This window comes from Pan paniscus, chromosome 18 (genome assembly GCF_029289425.2).
Source record: "Pan paniscus chromosome 18, NHGRI_mPanPan1-v2.0_pri, whole genome shotgun sequence".
In the NCBI taxonomy this organism is placed as follows: Eukaryota; Metazoa; Chordata; class Mammalia; order Primates; family Hominidae; genus Pan; species Pan paniscus.
The window spans coordinates 56,272,418-56,292,236 of NC_073267.2; the positions used below are offsets into that span (position 1 = coordinate 56,272,418).

General features: G+C 38.9%; 1 protein-coding gene across 3 annotated transcripts in view; it reads right to left on the reverse strand.

Annotated features, from left to right (window-relative positions):
• The window catches only part of C18H16orf87 (chromosome 18 C16orf87 homolog), a 29,779-nt gene extending 11,157 nt beyond the window's left edge, over positions 1-18,622 (reverse strand). Inside the window, exons 1-2 of one of the 3 annotated variants that reach the window (XM_034940099.3) lie at positions 18,182-18,622; positions 11,522-11,618 (exon numbers count right to left, since the gene is read on the reverse strand). In XM_034940099.3, coding sequence (XP_034795990.1) covers positions 11,522-11,618; positions 18,182-18,247 — 163 coding nt within the window. In that variant the 5' untranslated portion in view covers positions 18,248-18,622. The remainder of the gene's footprint in view (positions 1-11,521; positions 11,619-18,181) is intronic. The other 2 variants (XM_034940101.3, XM_034940102.3) reach the window with 2 other exon arrangements.
• Positions 18,623-19,819: the final 1,197 nt, after the last annotated feature.

Genomic DNA, 19,819 nt, shown 5'->3' on the forward strand with positions numbered 1-19,819 from the left:
CTACCTGACAACTTCACTTGAATGTCTCAAAGGCATTTCAAATTGTATCAAAAAATAACTCTTGATTCTCCCTCTCCCAAATCTGTTACTCCTACTACTTTCATCATATTAGTAAATAGCATCACCTGGTTGTACTAGTCAAATAACTTGTAGTCGTTTGTGACTCATCTTGCTTCCTGTACCATCGCAAAGGTCCACAGATACTCCTTGCAAAATATACCCATAATCTCTTCATTTCTCTCCACCTCCACAGGCAACATCCCAGTCAAACCTATTCTCTACGTACCAGCCAATATTATCTTAAAAAAAAAAAAACAAAAATCAAACTGCATAGCTTCCCTTCTAAAGCCTTTCATAAGCTTTTTTCCATATTTAAACTAAAAATTCCTTACCAAAGACAAGTCCCCAACAGATCTGGCATTTGCCTCTTCCTCCAGTCTCATGATGCTCAAGCTCACCACTTTGTTCACTACACTCCAGACGTGCCTTTCTTTTAATAAAACGAGCTCCTTCCTCCGCTGAGTCTATGTGTACGCTAATCCTTCTGCCTAGAGCTCTCTTCCCAAGGCTCTTCATAAGATAAGCCTTTTTTTCTCTTCAGATATCCATATACAGGTCACTTGCTCTGATTCTCCCAGCCCAAGTTACTTCCTGTAATCTACTACAGCTATAATCTGTTATTTATTTACTTATATGCTCAATGCGTCTCCTCCATCAAAATATAGGCTTTATGAAAGTTGGGAATCCTTGGCCTACCTTATTTGCAGAACCCAGAACATTACTTACACAGACTGTTGAATAAATAAAATCGGATAGGACACACATTTACCTCACCACCTTCTCAAAATCCCATTGAATGAGAAGAAACATGGGAAGAAGGGAAGGAGAAAAAGGAAAATATATCTGTGGTGCTGGAAACAAGAAAAAGGTACTATTAATGACCCAAAATTACAGAATTTCAGCAAACTGGCAACCTGATGGTTCTGATAAGAAACAAGAATAAAATAAACTACAATCCAAATATAGGAGTAAGTGATAGCTGCTATAGAACGGAGAGCTGTTCCTCCCAAAGGAGGATTCTCAAGGATAATCCCAGGGCAGGACAAAAAGTACAGTAAGGGAGAGCAGGCCACCAAGGTGATCATCAAAATAACTAGACTATTGCAGTACAGTTGGGCCTATGTATACAGAGCAACTGACATAAGGAAGCTCTCAGGAACAGAGCAATGTGCAAGAGAACTTCAAACCTCCATAATATAGGAAAAAGCCAGCTCCTCACAGGAATGAAATACTGTAAGAGATTTCACATTCCACCCCAGAATGAAGCCTGCCTTATTTTGGCAATAAGGGAATTCACCAGTGTACTGCCTGCTCACCTCCTGCCACTAAACTCCCAATTATACACTGAAGAGACCTTTTGTCAAAACAGACGTTTAAAACAGTGTAGGATATTCATTAAACTTACCTACACTGATAAACCAAGTCCTTCATTTGTATCACACCAACAGTCAATTAAACATTACTAGCTATAAGAAGAAAATAATAGTCAAGAGAAGAGCCAAAATAAAACAGGAAGAACAAAGATAGTTCAACAAACAAGCAAACAAAAAATTAAAACATTCTAATGCATACCTTGAGAGATCTGAAAGGAGATTATCATTAAGAATAAGATTATTTTTGCAGAAACAGAAAAACCCATCCTAAAATTCACATGGAATCCCAAGGATTTCCAAGTAGCCAAAACAATCTTGAAAAAATTCAAAGTTAGAGGTCCCACACTTCTTGATTTCAAAACTTACTACAAAGCTATAATAATCAAAACAGTATAGTACCGACATAAAGACAAATATACAGACCAAAGGAATAAAAATAAACCTCAGACATAAACACACACATACAGTCAAAGGATTTTCAATAAAAGTCTGAGACAATTCAAGGTAAAGTACAGTATCTTCCACAAGTTGTAACAGGAAAACTGGGTATCTACACAATGTAGCATAATTCACACTAGCCAAAAAATGAAGTTAGACCCTTATCTTACTCCATACACAAAAATTAACTCAAAATGGATCAAATATCTAAATATAACCACTAAAACCATAAAACTGTTTAAAAAATCATGGAAAAGCTTCATGACATTGGATTTTAGCAATAATTTCTTGGATATGATACCAAAAGCAAAAGCAATGAAAGAAAAAAAAAAAAAACAGACAAAATGGACTTCATCAAAATTAAACTTCTGTGTATCAAAGGACACTATCAACAGAATGAAAAGGCAATACATGGAATGGGAGAAAATATATGCAAATTATTATAAGAGATTAATATTCAGAATAATATAAAGAATTTACAAGTCAACAACAACAACAAAAAAATCCCCAATTCAAGAATGGGCAAAAGACTTGAATAGGTATTTCTCCAAAGAAGATATATAAATGGCCACTAAGCACATGCAAAGATGTTCAATATCACATCAATAAGAAAATGCAAATCAAAACCACAGCAAGATACCACTTCATACTCTTCAGATTATTATAAAAAGCAAAGCAAAACAAAACCAAAAAATAAAGTGTTGGTGAGGATGTAGAGAAACCGGAACATTTGTACACTGCTGGTAGAAATGTAAAATGGAGCTGCTACGGAAAACAGTAAATTCAGTCCTCAAAAAATTAAAATAGAATCAACATACGATCCAGCAATTCCTCTGGGCATATACCCAAAAGAAATGAAAGCAGAGATCAGGACAGATATTTGTATACCATGCAGCATTATTCACAATAGCAAAAAGGTTAAAGCAACCCAAGTGTCCACTGATGAATACATAAACAAAATATGGCATATACATACAATGGAATATTATTTAACCTTAAAAAGGAAATTGTCATGCATGTTACAACATGAATGAAACCTTGAGGACACTGTGTTAAGTAAAATAAGCCAGACATAAAAGTACAAATATTGTATGATTCCATTTATATGAGATGGCTAGAGCAGTGAAATTCACAGACAGAGAAAGCAGAATGGTGGTTGCCTGGGGTATGGGGGAGAAGGAAGTGGCTGTCATTGTTTAATGGGTACACGGTTTCAGTTTGGAAAAACAAGTTCTGGAATTGGATGGTAGTGATGGTTAAGAATACAATATGAATGCACTTAATGCCACTAAACTATACACTTATAAATGGTTAAAATAGAATATTTTGTTATATTTTCCCACAATAAAAGTATTTTCAAAATTCTATGAAAAAGAATAAATTAGAAAACAAGATACCCTGCTAAAGCGTAGGTGCTAATAAGCTAAATTTGACACGCTTGATGACAAAATTATAGATGTAGAAAGGAAAATCAACAAAATTTCCTGGAATAAAGCAAAAAGACAAAAAGAGAATGTGACAGAAAGTAAAGAAAAATAAAGGAAAGATCCAAGAAACCTAATAGATATCCCTATGACAGAACTGCTAATTATCTACCCATTATTCTTTCTCCCCATCTTCTTTAAGAACAGAATCTTGGCCGGGCGCGGTGGCTCACGCCTGTAATCCCAGCACTTTGGGAGGCCGAGGCGGGTGGATCACGAGGTCAGGAGATCGAGACCATCCTGGCTAACACGGTGAAACCCCGTCTCTACTAAAAATACAAAAAATTAGCCGGGCGTGGTAGCGGGCGCCTGTAGTCCCAGCTACTCGGGAGGCTGAGGCAGGAGAATGGCGTGGACCCGGGAGGCGGAGCTTGCAGTGAGCCGAGATCGCGCCACTGCACTCCAGCCTGGGCGACAGAGCGAGACTCCGTCTCAAAAAAAAAAAAAAAAAAAAAAAAAAAAGAACAGAATCTTGTTCTGTTAAAGAGGACAATATGCCTAAAATAGGTATACATTCTCAAGACTCTCCCTGCAGGTGAGGTGGCATCTAGCTCTAGCCAATGACAGGTAAGTGAAACTGGGTAAGGTTTCCAGAAAGATTTTTTTTCAAGGGAAGAAGCATAGCTGGCATGTCCCTTTGTCTCTCTGCTCTTCCCTCTTCTTCCATCTTGAAATGTGTATAGGATGCTTAGATGTGCAATAAGAACTACCTCAGAACCATGAGGATAAGCCACGTCTTCTTAAGGTGGAAGAAAGAGAAGAGACTAAGTCTTTGATGACATCACTGAGCCAATATCCTTGTACTGCCTATCTTTATCCTTCTTCCAATACAGTGTCAGTTTCCAAGACAGTGTACAAGGCAATCCTAACATGATCCTATAGGCATGCCAGAATGAAAAGAAAAGGAAATGGAGGGAAAAGCAATAATGGATAGAAACCGCCTTGAGTTGAAGACCTGAGCTTTCAGATGGAAAGGACCCACTGAATGCCAAGGAAGAATGAGAACAAAATTAAAGTGTGAATGCAAAACAAAGGCACTCTCCACAATAGAAGATAGGAAATGTACATTATGTCTTTTCTGGAAAAGTTTTTCCAGAAATAAAACAATTTCTGGGAAATTTATTCCAAAAGTAAAAACATATGGGTAAAAAAGAACAAAGACATAGTATGTAAGAAAGAGTGGTACCAGGTGCAGTGGTTCACCCCTGTAATTCCAGCACTTTGGGAGGCCGAGGCGGGCAGCTCCACCTGAGGTCAGAAGTTCAAGACCAGCCTTACCAACATAGAGAAACCCTGTCTCTACTAAAAATAAAAAAATTAGCTGGGCATGGTGGCACACACCTGTAATCCCAACTACTAGGGAGGCTGAGGCAGAAGAATCATTTGAACCCAGGAGGTGGAGGTTGCAGTAAGCCGATATCAGGCCACTGCACTCCAGCCTGGGTGATGGAGCAAGACTCTGTCTCAAAAAAATAAAGAAAGAAAGAAAGAGTGGGATTATCCTGGGAGTACAATGGAAAGAAATCCTAGTACAATAGCTGTACGGCAGACCTAAAAACAATCAGTCTTAATTAGAAGTCAAAGAACTCTATGAAAAGTGTTTTAAAGATGAATATAGATATCATAGACTATATGATTAAGAACCTAAAAGTACAGGCTCAGAGGTAAAGGTATGCATTTTTTTCATCAAAAAGCAAAAAAAAAAAAAAAAAAAAAACCACAAAAATCAACTATATAAAAGCCATGTTCCATACAGGAATGTACAGCACTTTTATGCAATTAGCATGTAAGGGAAGATGCTTCCTTTTCTTTTTTTCTAATTTTTGTATTTTTAGTAGAGATGGGTTTTTACCATGTTGGCCAGGTTGGTCTTGAACTCCTGACCTCAAGTGATCCATCTGCCTCAGCCTCTCAAAGTGCTGGGATTATAGGCATGAGTCACCGCCCCTGGCCAGCAAGTAAAGAACAATACTTTCTGAATAACAGAACCAAACCTCCACAGTCAAGTAATTCAGAGTTGAGGACCACTTATACTACTGAATTAATACTCAATCACTTTGGATTTATAAAAGGTACAGGTGATAATCATTTCTCCATTTTTTTCCCTTAACTAAAAGTGAACTTGTCACTTATGAACTTCTTTGCTTATCAGCCTTAGCCTATTAACTTATATTAAAGAATAATTTGAAAACTAAGTTGAGGGTTTTTTTCCCTTTTTTCTTTCTCCCAGTAAAAAAATGAGGAGGTTATTTATTTGACTATGCTTACTCTAAACCTTTTACTCACTGAAAATTTCATAGTTAAAATACTAATAAGCAATTATAATTTCCTACTGTCTCAACTATTTTTTCTTTCCTTTACAGGAAATTCTAAATCTTAAATTTTATTAAATTTTAAATTCTAAATTTTATGAACTAGTGTCCATTTAGAAATTTACTTTTTCTTCTATAGTTTTTATAATTAAAATTTTCTTCTTTTTAAATTTGAGATAGAGTCTCACTCTGTCACTCAGGCTGGAGTGCAGTGGTGAGATCACCGCTCACTGCAACCTCTGCTTCCCAGGCTCAAGCAATCCTCCCACCTCAGCCTCCCAAGTAGCTGAGACAACAGGCACACACCACTGAGGCAGAAAAATAGGGTCTGGAGGCAGGGAACTAAGGCAATCTCACACTTCAGCTATAACAGGAAATACCCTCTTCATAGGGCATAGGCCAAGTAAATGACTTCGTAACTTTACTTCATCCTCTCCATAGGGCATAGGCCAAGTAAATGACTTTGTAACCTTACTTCATCCTCTCCTTTTACATAGGCTGTGCCCCAAATACAGGGTATTTAAACTCACAAAAACTCTGTAACTAACAGGGCCTTTGAGCCCCTATGCTCCAAGCCCACTCCCACGCTGTACTTTCATTTTCAATAAATCCCTTCATTCCTTCCTTGCTTTGTGTGTTTCGTCCAATTCTTTGTTCAAGACACCAAGAACCTGGACACCCTCCACAGTTAACATCACCATGCCTGGCTAATTTTTTGTATTTTTCTTTTTTACAGACAGGGTTTCGCCATGTTGCCCAGCCTGGTCTCGAACTCTTGAGCTCAAAGTGAACTGCTCGCCTTGGCCTCCCAAAGCACTGGGATTACAGGTGTGAGACCTTGTGCCCAGCCTGTAACCTCTGCCTCACTGGTTCAAGTGATTCTCCTGCCTCAGCCTCCCGAGTATTTGAGATTACAAGTGCACACCACCACGCCCAACTAATTTTTGTATTTTTAGCAGAGACGGGGTTTCACCATGTTGGCCAGGCTGGTCTCAAACTCCTGACCTCAGATGATCCGCCCGCCTCGTCCTCCTAAATTGCTGGGATTACAGGCGTGAGCCACCGTGCCGGCTGAGCATTTCTTAATACAGTGTTACTGCTAACACGCATCTCTTTCTCTCACCAAAATTAATTTTAAACTTTAAAAAACTCAATTCCACCGGGCGCAGTGGCTCATGCCTGTAATCCTAGCACTTTGGGAGGCCGAGGCGGGCAGATTACCTGAGGTCGGGAGTTTGAGACCAGCCTGACCAACATGGAGAAACCCCACCTCTACTAAAAATACAAAATTAGCCGGGTGTGGTGACACATTCTTGTAATCCTAGCTACTTGGGAGGCTGAGACAGGAGAATGGGTTGAATCCAGGAGGCAGAGGTTGCAGAGGTTGTGGTGAGCCAATATTGTGCCATTGCACTCCAGCCTGGGAAACAAGAGCGAGACTCCATCTCAAAAAAAAAAAATTTCATTAATTCCTGTAATAGATTTTATATATACATATTTTCAGCTACACTAAGTTCTATATAGTTTTACTCTACCACCTCCCTATTTCTCTGCATGTTATGAAGGTATAAATAATTGATTAGCATATATGAAAAACATGAGTTTTAAACAATTCATATCTAGCTAAATCTATTCAGCCTAACAGATTCTTTTCTCCTGCACATCACAAACTGTGTACAATAATTAAATAAGAGCTTTCAACCTGGTGAAATTTTAAAAATATCTTTTACAGCTTTATTTTTAAAATCAATGAGCTTTAATTATAGTTTTTTTAAAAAGATGTTTACTTATGCAAACAAGTCTTCCTTGACTCTGTACTTGTTATATAGTTACCTATCTATCCATTTATGTATTTACTTATTAATACTACATGTAGAAATCATTTTGTGGGGTTTTAAAAACAAACAAGCTCATATCCAAGTATTGTTTTGCAGTTTTTCCTTAAATTAACAATGTTTTAGAGATCTTTCCATTTCAGTACATAAAATCTGTATCATTCGTTCAAACTAGCACATACTATTAACTAAAAGATAATTTAGCTACTTAATTTAACCATTCCCCTACTGATTACATCTGGCTTACTAACAACCTTCTGCTATTATAAAGTGTTGCCTTGAAAACCCTAGTAAATGCTTCATTGTGTATATAAACAATTAGGCTCTCTAGGCTACCTACCTACTGATTAAGAGCTCTGCATTCTAGGTTATGTGTATTTAAACCTTTTAACAACTACTGGTAAGACTGGTCTCCAAAATGGCTGTACCAACTAATGCTCCCACCAACAGTATGAGACTATCCATTTTGCCATACTCTTGAAAGTACTTAGAAATTCTTTACATTTATGTGAACTGTGGGCAAAAAGAATGGCATTTTGTTTCAACCACATTTCCCTGATAATTAGTGAAGTTGGTTATCTTTCAGATATATAGTGTATATTTTCATTTCTCCTATTAATTCTCCACTACTTTCCTTAAAACTGAAATGTTCTATATCTCACTGACGACATTAAGCACTTGATAAATTGTAGTGACCTTAAACTCTTCTCAATTCCCTACATACCATGGGATTATCCAAGGCAAATCTTACTTCTAAGAAATTTAATTGTAAAAACGAGAATTACTGAGTACATAAAACTTACCATGCTTTGCAAATGTTAGACATTTTCATATGTACTTCAATCCTCTAACATTGGTACTATAAATCTATCTTATAAACAAACAACAGTTGCTCATGGAGGTTAACTAGGCTGCTTAGAAAGGGACAGAATCTGAATCTGAAGCCAGGTTTTCTGACCCCCACGTCTGTACTCTACCAAACTGTTTTTGAGGCTTTGAATACTCTTAATCCTCTCCCTAAAATCTTTTCCTCCTGTGGTTTCTATGGCACAGCCTATCCTTGATGTTTCTCCTTCCTTTCTGGTTTGGTTTTGTTGCTGGTTCTTCCTCCTCCTGCAGGGATTTCTGGGCTTCAATGTTTCATCTTCACTTCAAAGTCAAAAGACCACTCTTACTAAACAAGGAAATCTCAGGAAACTCCAAATACAAAATAATAATGAATTGCTTCTTAAAACTCATCGCCATGACTTACATAACATTGTGCTGTTGGTTTTTCTCCTACAGCTGACATTTCTTCTTAGTAGATCTGACCTGTCTGTAAAATTGGTGTCTGTCACAGTTTAGTCCCTGAATGCCTTCCTCTTCCTAACTTACAAACTCTGCACCGCGAGCTCATCCATTTTCCATGATGACAAGTACCATCTAGTCACTGATGGCTCAAAAGTTTTACCTGCAGCTGAGGCTGCAGACTATATGTCCAACTGAAAAAAAAAAATCTACATGGATGATGTTTCTATACCCAAAATTAAATTCTTCATCTTTCCCCCACAGCTTGTTTTCCCTCTTATATTCTCTTTTAACTAGCAATCCAAGTCAGAGATCTGGGAATCTTCTAAATTCTTCCCTCTGGTTTAACTGGTTAAACTTAACAACTCATTAACACTTGTATCATCTGTTCCTTCTTTTTTTCATTTTGTTTTAGACAAGGTCTCACTCTGTCACCCAGGCTAGAATACAGTGGTACAATCACAGCTCACTGCAGCCTCAACTTCCCAGGCTGATGCGATCCTCCTGCCTCGGCCTCCCAAAATGCTGGAATTATGGGCATAAGCCATCATGCCTGGCCCTGTTCCTTCTTTTATCTTTGTTGACTTTCTTAACTCATTTCTCATCTGAATCACTGGTACATAAAAGGAGCTCAAAAATACTTGAATTAAAAAAATAAGCACTTTGTCTCCCTAAGAACAAGGACCATGTCTTATTCATTTTTAGAAACTCAGCACTGAGCTGACACGCCACCCCAAAATAGCTACCGAGTGAATCATCATCTCAGGGTTCCTTTATCTAAACCAAACTCTCAGAGAGTAAGATCCAGAAATGCATTTTTAACAAGTTCTCTGGATGAATCCTATACAGCCAACCCAGCAACCGCCTTTAAGAACCAGTGAATTATGTTCATTCTCATGATGAGAAGAGAACTGAAACAGTGACAGAAATGGAACTAAACAAGTTTCCTGCCACTTCTATATAGACCTAAGATAAATAAACCTCTCAGACATAAATAAAAATTATTATTGAATCATCTGCTACTATAATCAGTCTTTGTCTAACTCAGTATTCTTAGTTAGCCTACTGCAATAATCCACTTCCATATTTGTACCCCTACAAACTATTCTCTACACAGCAGCTAGAATGATCTTTCTAAAACTCAAATCAGAGGATGCCATCTTCTCCTCACTTCATCCCACCCCATCTCAGGGACAGTTTCTCCTCACAGTTTACAAACAAAATCCAAACTTCTTACTCTGGTTTACAAAGCCCTATATAATCTAGCCTCTGCCTAGCCCTGTGAACTCATCTTCCACTCTTCTAATCATACTGTCTACACTGCAATCGCAATGGTCTTTTTTGTTCCTAAAATATAAAAAATTTTTTCCAACCTTAGAACTTTTGCACTTGCTATTTCCATCTGTCAAGAATGTTCTTCTCCCTGATCTTATCATGGCTAGCCCCTTCTATCCACTGAGACTCCATTTAAATGTCACCTCCTCATAGGGGCCTTCTCTAACCACCCAATCAAAAGTAGCCTTCCAGTCACTTCATAGGACTATAAAGCATTTATCACAAGGTTACATTTTCTCTGTATATTTGTTCACTGTCTATCTCCCACCCACAAGAATATAAGCTCCATGACACCAGTAAATCTGCCTTAACAGTAGAATTCAGTGCTTTGTGCCCAAGGCTTGGAATAGTGTCTAGCATATAGCAGGTGCTCAGTATATATTTGTAATGAACCTACTCTTATTTCGAGGTCACCACCGTATGAAGGTCTGCTTTTAGCCAAGAATAAGTAACAAAATTGTATCTTTTAATATTAATAAATATGTCTATTGAATAAATCCAATTTGTCTACGTTAATGGAAAAGCAACAAGTTCAAACAAAATCATTATTTGGATATCCTCAGTCAGGAAACTGTAAAACATAGCCAACATGTCTAAAAACATTTTCATACCAAAACCAAGCTATATTTTTCAACGGTCACTAGTTTAAAAAAAAAAAACAAAACTTAAAAGTTGCTGCAAATTTTACCACCATTATGAGAGAAAAAATTCAAATGTCCATCAACAGGAGAATGGATAAACAAATCTCCATACAAAGACTCCTACACTAAGCAATAAAAAGGAATGAACTCTTATTGGTACATACAACATGGCTGAATCCTAAATAATTACACTCAGTGAAAGAAGCCAGGCAAAAAAGAGTACATACTATATGATTCCATAAATACGAACAGTAACAGAAAGCAGATCTGTGGTTACCTGGGGTGGAGGTAGCAGGAAGGAGGGATTACAACGGGAACTAGGACACTTTTGAAATTGATGAATGTTCATAATATTGATTGTGGTGATTGATTGGTATATACATATGTCAAAACTTATCAAACTGTGCACTTCAAATACATCCAATTTACTCAATGCCAATTATTACTAAAGCTATTTTTTAAAAAAGTTTTTATATCAGATCAGGTCACTCCCTTGCTAAAACCTTTCAATGGTTCTCCACCTTCAAAAATAAAAAATTTGTTACAAGCGTTATCAGCATTGTAAGGGACTTAACATTTAAATGGAATGCACATGAAACCAACATCGTAAACTAATTCCAATAGTTAATAAAAGCCAAAAACACTTGAATAGATTTAAACTTTTAACTTCAACAAAAAATGTAAATAGTAACTTCACAAAAATTAACTTTACATTTCTACATCAAAAAGCTAAAAATGTATTAAACTCACAGTTACCTGTAGAAGGTGGTGATTTCTCTGAGTGTTTTGCATTTAAAAGTTTTCTGCTAATAAATATGTAACCACAAGGACATGATTTACATGCAACAGGAACCTGTAGGAAAAAAAGAAAAATATATATTATTACTATTTTTCTATTGTTAAATTTCTCAGTGTCTATGTGGTCTCCTCAAATGAATGATAAATTACTTGAAGGAGGAATCATGTATTTATTTAAACCTCAACTCCTTACAACAAATTATCTGAGATGAGTATCATATCACATAGATATTCACATTCTTTTTTTTTTTTTTTTGAGACGGAGTCTCACTCTGTCACCCAGGCTGGAGTGCAGTGGCATGATCTAGGCTCACTGCAACCTCCACCTCCTGAGTTCAAGTGATTCTTCTGCCTCAGCCTCCCAAGTAGCTGGGACTACAGGCACACGCTACCATGCCCAGCTAATTTTTGTATTTTTAGTAGAGATGGGGTTTTACTATAGTGGCCAGGTTGGTCTTGAACTCCTCACCTCGTGATCCGCCCACCTCAGCCTCTCAAAGTGCTAGGATAACAGAAGTGAGCCACCACACCGGGCCTGATACTCATATTCTTCTACTGCTTAACAAAACCATGAAGACTATACCATACCAATACCATAAAAAATAAATGTGTATTAAATATGCACTGATGTGAGTGACCAATAGAAAACTGTAATAGGGTCAGAGCAAGGGGAAGTATGTGGAAAAAAAGGTAGCATTTCCTAAAATGTTAGTTTGACAGCTTTTTACGGTATAGAACAAATTTGAAAAGGGTGAGTGGGTAGGAAGTCATTAAAGTAATCCTGGTAAAAGATTATGAAGGACCAAGTGGAATAGTGAGAACGGAAATGGAAAAAGGTAGATCTGCCAGAGTTTCCAAGGCAAGAAAAATAGACAAAGGCCCAAACTGATGACTGGTGATAAAGTGGGAAGAAGTGAAAATAACTCAGGATTCTAACATGAGAGAAGAAGATATCAACTACCACTGACAAAGAATAAAGAATAGTTTACAGCAACCAGATTTTTCTTAAATTGTTGTGGGTAGATAGTAGGTGTACATGTTTATGGGGTACACTAATATAGACATGCAATGCGTAACAATCACATCATGGAAAATTGGGTATTCAACCCCTCAAGCATTCTTCCTTTTTGTTACAAACAATCTATACTCTTTTAGTTATTTTTAAATGTACAATTAAATTATTGTTTACTATAGGACTGGGCACAGTGGCTCACACCTGTAATCCCAGCACTTTGGGAGGCCGAAGCAGGTGGATAACTTGAGGTCAGGAGTTTGAGACCAGCCTGACCAACATGGTGAAACCCCATCCCTACTAAAAAAAATACAAAATTAGCCAGGCGTCATGGCACATGCCTGTAATCCCAGCTACTTGGGTGGCTGAGGCAGGAGAATCGCTTGAACCTGGAAGGCAGAGGTTGCAGTGAGCCAAGAGCGCACTATTGCACTCTAGCCTGGGCAACATGAGCAAGACTCTGTCTCAAAAAAAAAAAAAAAAATTATTATTGACTATAGTCCCCCTGTTGTGCTATCAAATATTAGGTCTTATTCTTTCTAACAATAACCAGTTTGAGGGGCAAAAGTATGCTGACATAAAAAAAGAGAATGTAGGAGAAAGTAGGAATTTAGATCCAGAATCTTATATCTTAGTTCCAGGAATGACTCCGGACAAGATATTTAAGATCTTCAAGCTTCTGTTTCCAAATCTGCAAAATACGTAAATTTCCTTTCTCTACTCCAAACTTATAACTGTTTTTTAAGCCAAGTGCTACTGAAAATCATTGAAAAAACTTTTTAGTTTTCCCCATAATCATTTCACCCATATCAAAGTTAATGATCCTTGGAATCAAGACATGTTCACCAAAAGTCTGAAACTAATCTCAACGAAAAAGTATTTACAGAATAATTACAGTAAGAAAACTGCAATTCCCTTTGTAAGATAAATTCCCCCATTTGGCAGTTGTTCTGCTATGTAAAAACTGAGTTAAAATTATGAAGCTTTTTATCTATGTATGTACAGAATGCCTCATGTTATAGAATCTAAACACTTGATCTAATTGAGCTAAATTGAAATTTTGGCAGAATAATTCCTTTTCTTTGTATAAAAACATTGAACAAAGGATCTCCAATTTGTATTTAAGAAAAATAACAAAGAAATCAATAAAAATAATCAAACTCCAGATTTGTCTAACAGCTGGCTTTGTTAAGAATGTAATGAGATCCCTTCAAATCACGACAAAAAAATGCTACATTTTTTAAATAGTGTAAAATCTGTCTAAAATAGATGTCTGACATTTTTTCAAATTTCGTATCTTCATAGAAACCAAGCTCAAAGGAACTGACTCATTTCCTTTACACCTAAACATATTATTAAGGGCATCCACAGTAATGTAAATTGTTTTAAATTAATGCTATCCAAAATACGCAAATGCATGTTCTTACTCAACAGCTCCTTTCCTAATCAGCAAGCATTTTCTTCCAGCTACTGAAACTCAATAAATTTGAATTTGGGTTTCAGTCTTATACAAAAGAACTTCATATCAATCCATCTCCAGAATTAACAGTGTTGCAGTTAGATGAGAAGTATACATTTGGCTTTGGGACCCAGAATGCACAAACACTGACTAACTGAATTGACAGGTTGATTTTCATCCACAAATGAAAGTGTTTTATGCTCAATAAACCCTCATGTGCCTGAGTTAATTCATTCTATAGTTTGAGTTAATTCATTCTATAGTCTGAGTTAATTCATTCTATAGTCCTATTTAAAATAAAAAGTTCCTTCCCCACAACCTCTGCCCTGGAAAACAAAAAACAAAAAACACACCACCACCACCATCACCACCCTAGATCATGTAAAAATAATTATCAAATAGGTTGGACAACTTCAGTAATATTAACCTCATTTCATTAATTATAGTATAATTTAGATTTTAAACAAACACACTAAAGTTTCTTTAAATTTCAGTTGATAATACTAAACCTAACAGTAATGAAATTCTAATATTACACTTTCAGGATTTTAAAAAAAATAAAATATTCAAAGTATTGTTTACTGATAGTTTACTGGGCATTAATTCACTTTTTTAAAAAAAGATTTAGGTTGTTTGTATGTTTTATAAGTAAAACAGATTTTTTATTTATTTATTTATCTTTTTTTTTTGAGACGAAGTCTCACTCTTGTCCCCCAGGCTGGAGTGCAATGGCGCGATCTTGGCTCACTGCAACCTCTGCCTGCCAGATTCAAGTGATTCTCCTTCCTTAGCCTCCTGTGTAGCTGGGATTACAGGTGCCTGTCACCACGCCCGGATAATTTTTGTATTTTTAGTAGAGATGGGGTTTCACCATGTTGGCCAGGCTGGTCTCGAACTCCTGACCTCAGGTGATCCACCCACCTCGGCCTTCCAAAGTGCTGGGATTACAAGGTGTGAGCCACCATGCCCAGCCTGGATTTTTTAAATCTGAAAAAAAAAAAAAAAATTCTGGTCCTATAGTGTTTCACTGATTTTTTTACTTTTTTTTTTTTGAGACGGAGTCTCTGTCGCCCAGGCTGGAGTACAGTGGTGCGATCTCGGCTCACTGCAACCTCTGCCTCCCGGGTTCAATCAATTCTCCTGCCTCAGCCTCCCGAGTAGCTGGAACTACAGGTGCATGCCACCACACCCAGCTAATTTTTTAGTAGAGACAGGGTTTCACCGTGTTAGCCAGGATGGTCTGGAACTTCTGACCTCGTGATCCACCTGCCTCGGCCTCCCAAAGTACTGGGATTACAGGTGTGAGCCACTGCACACAGCCATTTAACTGATTTTTTAAAAGCTCCAAAATAATTACATTACAGAAAACTCATTTATATTCTTTACTACTGAAAGAACCAAAGGAACTTATACCAGACATATTTTATATACATCACATAAAATGTCCTTTAAATTTAAAAAAAGCTGCTCTATTTTTTTTTAAAATGAAGGCAAAAACAGAAGCATACACAAAAGATACCAGAAAACTGACAAGAATCTTGAGCACTGATGCACACAAAATGGCTCAGTAATTTTGAGTGATTGATGGATATGAAACCCCTTGAAAATGAAAAGCACTGTGGTTTAAGATGTTTTAGAATGATATGTTCAATAGAAGCCTGCAAAGGAGATGTTACAAAGCAGTTGAAAATCTAGCTTTTTCTTCTTTGCTGATCTCTGTACCCATTTTTCAAACTTACACACACACATAAGTAAATCTAATCAACTGGGAAATCTCAAATTTAAAGATTTTACATTTATGTTTATAAACTATACCTAAATTCGAATTTAATTTTTTTTAGGCAACTTAGAATCATAGCAGTATTCTAATGTTTAGAAAATGGCTTTCTGGATTATAATCATATTCTGGCTTATAACTAAAAGAAGCTAGTACTTTTAAATAATGAGAAAGCTAAAATTAATCCATTATTTTTTCACATCAGGTTCATATCACCAAAAGTTTTAATTAGTCCTTATGTATGTTATATTCACTTAAGTATTTGGAATAAAGGACAAAACAAACCAACTCATTAAATTATGTACTAGTTTGCTATGGGTGGAATTATGCACCCCTCGACATCCAAATTCATATATTGAAGCCTTAACCGCAATGTGATGGTATTTGGAGATGGGCCATTTGAGAGAGAATTAGGTTTAAATTAAGTCATGAGGGTGGTGCCCTCATGATGTGATTAGGGACCTTTTAAGAAAAGGGAGAGAGCTTGACCCTCTTTCTGCCATGTGAGGACACCAAGAAGACAGCCATCTGCAAGCCAAGAAGAGAGCCCTCACCAGAACATAATCATGCTTTTGTTATGGCAGCCAAAGCTGGGTAAGCTGATTTTATATGAAAGAATAAATATGGGGGAGGGGGTGTATAACAAAATGAATGTGATCTTTCCAAATAAAACGCTGATCTTGTTTTGTTGAACAGTTTTTCAGAAACTCCTATAAGTTTATTATCCTTTGCTCTTTTATATAATAATAGCCATAAAAAGTGGCTATTTTTCCCAAAAGGTTGCTTTATGCCAATTAGAACAAAGTCAGGATTTGCAAATACTTGTGCCTTACAGAAATTGGAATGCATAACGCATACCATGTAAACCTTACACTTCTACACAATTAACTGCAATAATTGGAAATGATTTAAACACTGAAATAATCTCCCGCAAAGAGTCATATTGCAAAGTCCAGTTTTGTCAAAATTTAACAAATTTAGTTCAGTAGTAAGAATGAAAGTAACTCTTTGGAAAACATGACTAAACTGTTTTTATACTGCATACTGGTATAGCTCCTACACTGTATTTCTTGCACAACCTTTTTCTGATAAGCATTTTTACTACAGCCCATAAAGGATACTTAATAAAACATGTAACATGTTTTCTGTTAAAAGATTTGAAAAACCTACAAGAATTCTCCTTGAAAAATGCACTAAAATCAGCTTATTAAAAAGTCTCCAGCCATTTCAAATTACTCTTGATTTAAAAAAAAAAAAAAGGCGGTGGGGGGAGGGGAGGAGAGAAAGGTAGTCATTTTTAAAAAATCCACTCAGTGGAAAAGGAAAAAACACACCCAGATCTACATGTTGGTAACAAACGAGGGCCTTACGAATGGTTTTAACTGAAGTAGTTTTAACTCATTAGATGTTAAGGCTTAAAGGAATGTCTATTATTCCAGTAAAGAATTGAGACACGCTTCAACACAGCGATCACTGAAATGAGATGTTTTAAATTACAACTATTACACCATGAACTCAATGTAGAAAGGAATCGTTTCAAATTCAAGAAACGAGATAGAGAGATAGAGACAGAGAGAGAGAGAGAGAGAGAGAGAGAGAGAGAGAGACATTCAGACAGACAGGTATACAGATCTGGAAGCAGACAGGCCAAATTTGTAACTGTGGATACTGCGAGGGGTGGGGAAGTAAGGAGCGCCCAAAAAGGAGGAAGGGCTTAAACAGGGGCTTTATTCAATCATGACCCATTAACAACGATGTAAAGGCAGGATTCGCGATTGCACAGCAAAAATATAATAAATACATGAGGAAGGGGAAAAAATCTCCAAATTCGCCGAAACTCAAAATCATTACACGCGGCCCCCTTTGTCCCACTCAGGCGCCCGCCCCGGTCGCGGAGGGGCCGTTTTGGGGAAGCCCCGCACCCGTCGGAACCGGGAACAAAGCCGCCCCGGCCGCAGGAGGGGCTCTCGGAGCCAGGGCCTGGCCTCGGAGGCGGGCGTGCGGCGCACTCTCGCCGGGGCTGCGGCCCGCAGACTCCCACCGCTGTCACCGCCGCCGGCGAGGAGAGTCTGGGGCTCCAGACAGCCGCCCGGTGAGCCCACCAAAGGCGCGCTCCTCCAGTGGCCGGGACACATCAAGAAGGGGCTTGGCCGTCTGGCCGCCGCCAGGTGGACGCTGGCGGGCCACGGCCCCGGGCTTTTCCCGGGAAACCCCTCGGTGCAGCCCGACCGGCCCCGGACCCCCGCCGCCGCCGGCGGGCCCCAGGATCTGCCCACCGCTCGGCCTCCGGGAGCCCGGCGAGGCCCCCTCCACAGACAACGGCCGCCAAGCCACTGCCGCCCGCCCGCGCGCCCGGCCCCCGGCACCCACCTGTTGGTCGCACTCGGGGCATGATTTGGTGGCCATCTTCACTTTCTTGGCTCGAGTTGCAGACATGCTCCTCTCCCTTAGCGGCGGCAGCAGCGACGGCTCGGGCTCCTCCCCTCACACTTCGGCAGCCCGGCCTCCGCCCGCCTAGTCCCCGCGGGCCTCAAACAAGCCTCTGGCGGGTGCGCGCGCGCGCGTGCGCGAGCTCGCGCGGGACCTGCGCGCCAAGGGGGCGGGGCGGAGCGTCGGCCGGCGGCTCCTGGGGACCGCGACACGCGCTCCCACGGCGGCTCGCGACCCACAGCCCGCCCGCGAGCTCGCCCAGAGTATCACGAGACGAGGGGAGACCTTCCCCCGCCTCCGCCAGACCGCCCCGGCGCGGCAGTGGCCACGCCTCCTCTCGGCCTGGCCGACTGCGAGGGGGCAAGGCCTGGGCGGGACTCGGCAGTAACGGGCGTCGAGTTCGACCAACGAATGCATAGGTAGGGCGGGCCGTAGTGCTGGGCACGCCCCATCCCCACAGAGACCGTGGGAGCGAAGGCTGGGGAATGAATGGTGAAGGGCGTTGCGTGGATCCTGGCATTTAATAAACTTAAGTAGATGTTACCAAGGCTAATCATTGAGAAATTATGATAGACATTTTATGAGACCACTGGACCCAGCAGCGGAGTGAAAATTCATTTATTTATTCAATATATAATTGCCTAAGTCCCACTGTCAGGAAAATTTGAATAAAATGCAGTGTCAGCCTTCAAGGAGCAGCCTTGCTGTGTAAACCAGTGCTACTCACTATCAAGATGAGGGATCAGATGTTTTTCTTTTTCCAATCTGTCCGTGACTGATACTTACTAAATTAACATTAAAATTAAATTATTCGAGGCTGGGCGCAATGGCTCACGCCTGTAATCTCAGCACTTTGGGAAGCCGAGGAGGGCGGATCTCTTGAGCCCAGGTGTTCCAGACCACCCTGGGCAACATAGCGAGACCCCCATCTCTACAAAAAGTAAAAGATTTTTAAAAATTAGCTGAGCGTGGTGGCCCATGCCTGGAGTCCTAGCTAGTAGAGAGGCTGAGGTGGGAGGATCGCTTGAGCCTATGAGATTGAGGCTTCAATGAGCCGAGATTGTGGCCACTGCACTCCAGCCTGGGCGACAGAGCGAGACTCCGTCTCAAAAAAAAGAAAAAGAAAGAAAAAGTGAAATTTAAAAACAACTATGCAAAACGTAAGCTTACTTTTAAATATTTAATTTGACAGACCCAAAGTTATACTTAATAAACAATCAGAACAAACATAACAGAAAGAAAATTTACAAACTGTACACTTGGCTCAGAGAAAATTTACCAATATGCATTTATTACAGAGACTGGCTATTCCACTGATAACTTTTTATTCTACAATTGTTAACTAAAGGAAAGTTATGAGTTACAATTTTACATAGTAAATGCCTGTAAGCACACTTTGTATAAATAACAGGTATATAAATGTTTAAAGCTTTTAATATGAAACCCACGAGATTGCTTCCTGTTTGGTCCATTTACAGGCATACCTTGGAGGGACTGGGGGTTCAGTTCCAGGCCATTGCAAAAAAGAGAGCCACACTCAATTTTTTGTTGTTGTTTCCCAGTGTATATAATAAACAT